The sequence below is a fragment of the Coregonus lavaretus genome, assembly GCF_964263955.1.
Source record: "Coregonus lavaretus genome assembly, contig: SUPER_35_unloc_1, whole genome shotgun sequence".
Lineage (NCBI taxonomy): Eukaryota > Metazoa > Chordata > Actinopteri > Salmoniformes > Salmonidae > Coregonus > Coregonus lavaretus.
This window is the reverse complement of record NW_028167181.1, coordinates 3,254,824-3,263,565: the sequence shown is the minus strand read 5'-3', so window position 1 is coordinate 3,263,565 and position 8,742 is coordinate 3,254,824. Positions and strand designations below refer to the sequence as shown.

The following is an 8,742-nucleotide window of genomic DNA, read 5'->3' as shown; positions in this document are numbered from 1 at the left end:
CCATTACAATGAGTCTGTCCTCCTATAGCTCCTCCCACCAGCCTCCTCTGATATAGACTGAGGTCATGGTATTGGAAGCATACCTGTTGCAAGGCCTTTAGGTGTAAAAATCTTCGGATCACCCTTGGGGAGGGGGATATGCAAAAAACACATTTTCAATTCACATGCATTTTAATACACGTGTACCTGTATGAAATAGGACAAATACTGTATAAGCACCCACAAAAGTATTACAACTCAAGACACTAACTTGAAATTGTATGGCCATAATGGCTGAAAATTGAAAAATTCATTCAGCCTAACATGCAAAATTGTGCCAGAGTTATCTATCCGTAGATCAATGCCACCACCGCGTGGCCTTGAGTAGTACTACTTATTCTAGAAAGGGGCGGTGTTTTACGTCACAGGAAGTAGGAAGTGAACGAAGCAAAAAAGCAAGACCCACTGGGTTTCACTAGATAGCACAGCCACAAAGTCAAAATTGGCCATAGCGTAAAGATTTATGAAAACAAAAATTAGCTTTTTGGTCTTAATTGAAGGTTATGGCTAGGCATAAGGTTAGCAGTGTGGCTAAGGTTAGGGTTAAGTTTAGGGTTAGGTTTAATATCACATTTTAAGAAGATCAATTGTAGAAATGGGCGGGGTTTATGACTTTGTGACAGTGGTAACTAGTGACGACCAAAACACTGGTAGGTCAACGTGTGATTGCTTTTGAGTAGCAAATGACAGAATTCTCCTTATTTTCTTTATTCCTAAATTAATACTCAGTGATGAAAGTGTTTGGAGCAATAGTAGAGGACAACAGCAAAGACGAACTAAACAGATTCATGTACAAATAGCTAGCTATTAAGGTGAGTTCTCCATTGTATGTACACGTTTTGTAACTGTTTAGCTATGGCTACTTGTCAGTCAGTTACCGGTGTATGTATGTATTTATATATGTATATATGCATATGTCCATTCGTTTCTACTGGCAGTATTTGCTCTTGAATGCCACAACCTCAAACAGTCTAAATAGCCCAAAGTGAGTGTCATAGAATCATCAGCAACAGCCTAGTTTTTGTTCTGTCTTGTTGAATTAACTGAAATGTGTCACAAATCTGTATTGAATGCCTGTTTATCATAGTGTCCTCTAACGTTACATCATTAACAGACTCTCTCCCCTAGAAAAGGGACCAGTGCCAGACAACCATGGGACCCTCAGTACTCTTTCCTCTCCTCCACCGCTTGTCCTCCCTCTCCCTCTTACGAACTGTCACCCCAACATGGGGTCGATGCCTCCTCCACCGTCTTGCCCCACCGTCCTGCACTCGTACCCCCTCTTTCCCTGGGCTTAACTCCCAACACATCCGGAGTATGTGTGTGGAATCCACCCTAAGCCACATCAAGGAGCTGAGTCCACCAGAGCAGAGGCTGTTGAATAAACTGTATAAAGGACTCATCTCAGGTCAGCGGGCCAGTCTGGCTGAGTCCATTACCCTGGTGGAGACCCAGCACCCCAGGAAGAAAGAGCTGGCCCAGGTCCTGCTGCAGAGAGTACTGGCCTACAGGAAGGAGCAGGAGAAACAGAATGGAGGGAAACCCCTGGCCTTCAGAGTGGGTTAGTATGTGGATTTGTTATGTTCAACATTGTTGTGTCTATGCCCAGTACACAGAATGCACACAGACCTAATAATATGTGAACATTTAAACATCTGAACTAGTGGCTTGCTTAGAGTTGGACTACTTGAATTGGTGGGATGCAATGTGAGCTTTTTATTGAAGATTTTTCTATTCATACAATTGAGGTAGCTAAGTCTTAAAAGACCATATGGAGAAGAGTGTGGGCTTGATGTGCGAGCCTGTTTGTTCTCTGTGAGGTGACGTCTGTCTGTCTGTCTGTCTGTCTGTCTGTCTGTCTGTCTGTCTGTCTGTCTGTCTGTAGGTCTGTCTGGCCCACCCGGAGCTGGGAAGTCCACCTTCATTGAGGTGGTGGGGAAGATGCTCACAGGACAAGGACATAAAGTCTCGGTTCTGGCTGTCGACCCCTCATCCTGCACCACAGGAGGTATGTCTCTACATCATTCTACATATTCATTGCTATGTTTGTGAATGGTATTTCATCAGTGTTGTGGACTATATGTATTGGGTTAAATGGGTCCGTTGTAATGCCAGACAGACTCTTACGCCGTAATATATGAGATTTTGGGAACTATTCCTCCTTATGCAATGTTGTTCAATATAGTTTCCTCACCACAAGAGGTTGGTGGCACCTTAATTGGGGAGAACGGGCTTCTGTTAATGACTGGAGCGGAGTTTGTGGAATGGTTTCCAGGTGTTTGATGCCATTCCATTTGCTCCGTTCCGGCCATTATTATGAGCCGTTCTCCCCTCAGCAGCCTCCTGTGTACCTCATTTACATTTTACATTTACCTCACATATATCTTCTTCAAGCTAGGCAAAGGATTATTATTAAATATTGATAACTATACTGATATACCACCACTTTTATACTTTGTGTTGGTGTTACGCGTAAATCCTCCCCTCTCCCCAGGGTCTCTGATGGGTGACAAGACTCGTATGACTGAGCTCTCCAGAGACATGAGCGCTTTCATCAGACCCTCCCCTACCTCTGGAACACTGGGAGGAGTCACCAGGACCACCAATGAGGCCATAGTACTCTGTGAGGGGGGCGGCTACGACATCGTTCTGGTAGAAACTGTAGGTGAGGAACCCAACAGATCAGTTTTTATTGAACCAGATTTAGTCTCACTGTGATTCATGCTTTGCATCTTTCACATCACATGGTTTATAAAGTCTAAATGGTATGAAGAAGAAAATGAGGAGATGACATAACATAGCTGATAAAGTTTGTTAAGAAAATTCCTAGCGTTTCATAAATACTTAGTTTCATTGTGTGTTGTGTCCTCAGGTGTGGGCCAGTCAGAGTTTGCAGTGGCTGACATGGTGGACATGTTTGTGTTGCTGATCCCACCAGCAGGGGGCGATGAACTACAGGTCAGACAGGCTGCACCACCATCACCATCACACTCCCCAGTTACAATGCCATTAAAGAACCACTCTGTGATATTTACAGACATTTTTGATCATTTAAATGAATAATATATCCATTGATTCTTGATTAATATAAATGTCTCATGAGCTTAGTTCAACTCTTTAAAGTGCATCCCTGTTTCCTCGCTCCTTTCATATTTGGAAAAGAAACAAAATGGTTTCTTACATTTACATTTTAGTCATTTAGCAGACTTCCACCCTGTTGTCTTCACTTATCCTTTCTCAGGATGCATTTTTAAGGATTCAAACAGGATCACAGACTGTGACTGTCCATCAATCAGTTTAGATATATAGACATAAGATTTACATCCAATTTCCCCTCTGGAAATCAATAAAGTTGATTCAAATCAAATCAAATTGTATTGGTCACATACACATATTTAGCACATGTTATTGCGGGTGTAGCGAAATGCTTGTATTTCGAGCTCCAACAGTACAGTAATATCTAACAATACACAACAATACACACAAATCTAAAAGTAAAAGAATGGAATTAAGAAATATTAGGATGAGAAATGTCGGAGTCCGGAGTATAAATATATATATATATGTGTGTGATGCACAGGAGGTTGGTGGCACCTTAATTGGGGAGAACGGGTTCATGGTAATGACTGGAGCATAATAGGTGGATTGGGCTCAATTACATCAAACACATGGCTTCCATTTGCTCCGTTCCGGCCATTATTATGAGCCGTTCCCCCCTCAGCAGCCTCCTGTGATGTGATGTATAGACACTATATGGATAGAATATCTAGTATATCTGAAGAATAGTATACGTACAACAATAGTTAAAGAGGATGGCCTTGACTAGAATACAGTATATACATATGAAATGGGTAAAACAGTATGTAAACATTATTAAAGTGACCAGTGTTCCATTATTAAAGTGACCAGTGTTCCATTGTTAAAGTGACCAGTGTTCCATGACTATGTACATAGGGCAGCAGCCTCTAAGGTGCAGGGTAGAGTAACCGGGTGGTAGCCGTCTAGTGACAGTTTCTAAAGTTCAGGGCAGGGTACTGAATCTGAATCTGTGTGTGTCTTCTCTATTGCCAGGGCATTAAGCGAGGCATCATAGAGATGGCAGACCTGGTGGTGGTCACTAAAGCAGACGGAGACCTGTTAATTCCAGCCAGGAGAATCCAGGCAGAGTACACCAGTGCTCTGAAACTGCTCAGGAAGAAATCAAAGTCCTGGAACCCTAAGGTGGGTAGTATTGGGTTTAATGTTTTTTTGTCTGAGGGGTAGTGGGAAGGGGTAAAACGTATATAAAAGTGCTTCAAATAGCTGCTCAGGAAGAAGTCCAAGACCAGGAACGTGGTTAGTGTTGTGTTATGTGTGTTTATGCTCATACTTTCATTCGCACAGAATTAAGAAATAAAACCCCAAAATGATCAATAAATGCATACCTACAAAAATGCATGTGACAGAAAATAGCAAAACATGAAATAATCCATGTTACCTGTTACCTGGGGAATAGAACTCCAGCCAATATGGTGTTGGAACCTGATATTTGTCCTCATTTCCTCTATTGGAGAGATGTGTTACATTTCCACTGATAATCCTTTTTTGGCGCCCATAACTCTCCGCGCGCGCACCCACATCACCAGAGCCGACAGGCCGTCCCACTGCACAACGAGGTCAGCTGACCCGGGGGAGGGGGATAATGTGATGTCATCATCAGGGCACTCTAGTCTGTCGCAGTGTTCCGGGGGTGGGGAGGGGGCGCTCTCTGCATGCCTCCCCACCCTGGGCTAGCGTTGTCTCTTTGTCTCTTTGTCTCAGACCGACCGCGGCCCAATGCAGCATCTGCCCACCTGGCACCCTGCCAAAGTCCCCTACCGCCACCCACACACCCTTCCTCTACCTCCCCACCCACCCTTCCTCTACCTCCCCACTCTGAATACAGAGCTGCTGTGTCATGTATTTTCCTGATTAGCAGCCCACCCACTCAGATAAAAGGCTCCCAGACCTGTCTCGCTCTCTGGTTCTCTTTCTCTGTCTCTCTGTCTCGCTCTCTCTCTGTTTTCTGTCTCCATTTTTCTCTCCACCTCTTTCTCTCCATCTCATCTCTCTCTTTTTCTGTCTCAATTTCTCTCTCTCTCTCTCTCTCTCTCTCTCTCTCTCTCTGGCCCTGTTCCTCTCTCCACTAGTACCAGAGGCAGCAACACTTACTTCAGGACAGGAGATCTCCACCACAGTGATTTTTAATGGGTCTCCACATGATTCCTCCTCTGCCAGATCTCAATATTAGGTTAAGGGGAGATGGCACTTTGGAAGGCTCCCTTCTAGCAGATTAATCATTTTGACTGTAACTTTGTAAGACATTTCTACAGTAGTTCACCATGTCTATTGGCACACTTGAATTGTAACTAGACCAATTAGAAATGACAAGATATAATACAGCTTGATAGTGTGTTGTACTATAGAATGACCCCTATATCATTGTACCATTGAGATATGACTTAACAGTTTCCCTTTTGTAGTGCAGTCACTCTCATTCAAGCACTGGTCAATCCTGAGTTGTTTAGTCCTTAAATCACTGGTGTTGTCTGAACAGGCCTGAGGTGAATATGTGAATACAGAGACCCCACTGGGTGTGAGATATCTGTGGTGTGTTACACTGCCTGCATGGGCGTGTGGGGGATTGATTACCAACTACATGGGGGTCCACACGTGTGTGCGTGTGCGTGCATTCGCGTGTTCGTGCGTGCTTGTGTGTGTTCATATACACTACCAGTCAAAAGTTTGGACACACCTACTCATTCAAGGGTAGAATAATAGTGAAGACATCAAAACTATGAAATAACACATGGAATCATGTAGTAACCCAAAAAGTGTTAAACAAATACAATTATATGTTATATTTCAGATTCTTCAAATAGCCACCCTTTGCCTTGATGACAGCTTTGCACACTCTTGGCATTCTCTCAACCAGCATCATGAGGTAGTCACCTGGAATGCATTTCAATTAACAGGTGTACCTTCTTAAAAGTTAATTTGTGGAATTTCTTTCCTTCTTAATGCATTTGAGCCAATCAGTTGTGTTGTTACAAGGTAGGGGGGGTATACAGAAGATAGCCCTATTTGGTAAAAGACAAAGTCCATATTATGGCAAAACACCTCAAATAAGCAAAGAGAAACGACAGTCCATCGTTACTTTAAGACTAGAAGGTCAGTCAATACGGAACATTTCAAGAACTTTGAACTTTTCCTCAAGTTCAGTCGCAAAAACCATCAAGCGCTATGATGAAACTGGCTCTCATGAGGACCAGCACAGGAATGGAAGACCCAGAGTTACCTCTGCTGCAGAAGATAAGTTCATTAGAGTTACCAGCCTCAGTAATTGCAGCCCAAATAAATGCTTCACAGAGTTAAAGTCACAGACACATCTCAACATCAACTGTTCAGAAGAGACTGTGGGAATCAGGCCTTCATGGTCGAATTGCTGCAAAGAAACCACTACTAAAAGGACACCAATAAGAAGAAGAGACCTGCTTGGGCCAAGAAACACGAGCAATGGACATTAGTTTGGTTCCAAACGCCGTGTCTTTAGGACGGGGGGTGGTTGAACGGATGATCTCCGCGTGTGTATTTCCCACCGTAAAGCATGGAGGAGGAGGTGTTATGGTGTGGGGGTGCTTTGCTGGTGACACTGTCTGTGATTTATTTAGAATTCAAGGCACACTTAACCAGCATGGCTACCACATCATTCTGCAGCAATACGCCATCCCATCTGGTTTGGGCTTAGTGGGACTATCATTTGTTTTTCAACAGGACAATGACCCAACACACCTCCAGGCTGTGTAAGGGCAATTTTACCAAGAAGGAGAATGATGGAGTGCTGCATCAGATGACCTGGCCTCCACAATCCCCCGACCTCAACCCAATTGAGATGGTTTGGGATGAGTCGGACGGCAGGGTGAAGGAAAAGCAGCCAACAAGTGCTAAGCATATGTGGGAACTCCTTCAAGACTGTTGGAAAAGCATTCCAGGTGAAGCTGGTTGAGAGAATGCCAAGCGTGTGCACAGCTGTCATCAAGGCAAAGGGTGGCTATTTGAAGAATCTCAAATATAAAATATATTTTGATTTGTTTAACACTTTTTGGGTTACTACATGATTCCATGTGTTATTTCATCGTTTTGATGTTTTCACTATTATTCTACAATGTAGAAAATAGTAAAAATAAAGAAAAACCCTTGAATGAGTAGGTGTGCCCAAACCTTTGACTGGTGCTGTATGTGAGAGTGTCTGCCAGTGTATGTCTGTATGCACTGTGTGTGTGGGCTTGTGTTACTATCTTCGTGGGTACCGGAAATCCCAAAAGGACGAAGGGTATTTTAAGCATAGGGTTAAGGTTAGGGTAAGGGTTAGGGAAAATAGGTTTTTGCATGTAATACATTTGAGGTCCCCACAAGGATAGTAGAACATGCTGTGTGTGTGTGTGTGTGTGTGTGTGTGTGTGCTTACTGGTCCCTAACCATATATGCTGGTTGTGTCTGTGTGTATGGTTCTCCCCACCAGGTAGTGCGTGTGTCATCCCAGACAGGCGAGGGCGTACCAGAGCTGTGGGGTAAGATGGAGGCGTTCCGCTCAGCCACCCTGTCCAGCGGGGACTTCCAGACCAAACGTAGGGCCCAGCACAAGGTGTGGATGTGGAGCCTGATCAAGGAGAATGTCCTAAGGCACTTCCAGGAACACCCTGCCGTCAGGGGGGAGCTACCCAAGCTAGAGGACAGGGTCACCAGGGGAGCTATATCACCGGGCCTGGCGGCTGATCTGTTACTGAAGGCCTTCACCTCCTCCTCTTCCTCCTCCTCACAGTGACCTTCTAGCCGAAGTGGAGATCTACTACCAACAGCATTATCCATATACTGTAACATTGATTACTCTTCTCGCCTTGTCTCTCAGATCACTGCTCTGTAAGGACGATTTATTGGTGAAAGCAAGATGGTGTCAAGCTTTCACCTATCAGTGTCCATCTAAATGAGAGAAGGGAAGGAATAGTAGATCTTGGTCCCCCTCCCAACCTCACACAGCACACACTGCCTTCAAATTGAAACACTGACCTACTTACTCATACAAGAGACTGGACATTGCGGTTTATCGGTTTGTACTTGAAGAGTATCAATGGATGCAGTTTTATAGATTTTTCAGAATCGATGGGTTGAATAAATTATGAAATGAATTAGATAGTTGTGGACGTTTTCTGTTAATGACATGTTTGTGTGGGGAAGTAGCTGCTACACAATGGCTAGGAAGCTTCTGAACATTACAACTTTTAATACAAACTTCATATATTATTCCCATTTGATTTTGGAACATTTAAAATGTAATCCAGCCAAAATTACCTGAGTTTCGCAATGACGCCTCTTGGCCACTTGATGTCCCCCTAACTCCACAACCTCATCTAAACCATTATCATAATGACTGGCCTGAGAGCCACCCTCCCTCCCCGCTCCTCCCCTCAGGATGTGCTGGGTGACAGGTCACAGAAAGGCTGCTAGGATACCAGATCCCTCTTCCCTGGAGCTCTGAGGACACCATGGTAATCCTTCACATCCATCCTCCATGCCAGTCAGAGCCTGGCTTCTAGCAGACACTAGGCGACCTACCTACTGCTGGGCAGAGGAATGATCAAAGAGACAATAGTATTATCATAAAGCGTCAGTTACACCGGCGCAGTA

At 44.1% G+C, this 8,742-nt stretch overlaps 1 protein-coding gene across 2 annotated transcripts; it reads left to right on the top strand.

The window, feature by feature from the left end:
• The first annotated feature begins 670 nt into the window (after nt 1–670).
• On the top strand, nt 671–8,246 carry mmaa (metabolism of cobalamin associated A). 2 transcript variants are annotated; one of them, XM_084188675.1, is made up of 7 exons: nt 671–851; nt 1,154–1,600; nt 1,925–2,047; nt 2,534–2,704; nt 2,912–2,997; nt 4,111–4,260; nt 7,580–8,246. In XM_084188675.1, exons 2-7 carry the CDS (start codon nt 1,192–1,194, stop codon nt 7,880–7,882), a joined length of 1,242 nt encoding a protein of 413 aa, XP_084044801.1. In that variant the 5' UTR covers nt 671–851; nt 1,154–1,191; the 3' UTR covers nt 7,883–8,246. The 2 variants fall into 2 exon arrangements, with proteins under 2 accessions (XP_084044801.1, XP_084044800.1); XM_084188674.1 differs by having other exon boundaries at nt 674–851; nt 1,168–1,600.
• Nucleotides 8,247–8,742: the final 496 nt, after the last annotated feature.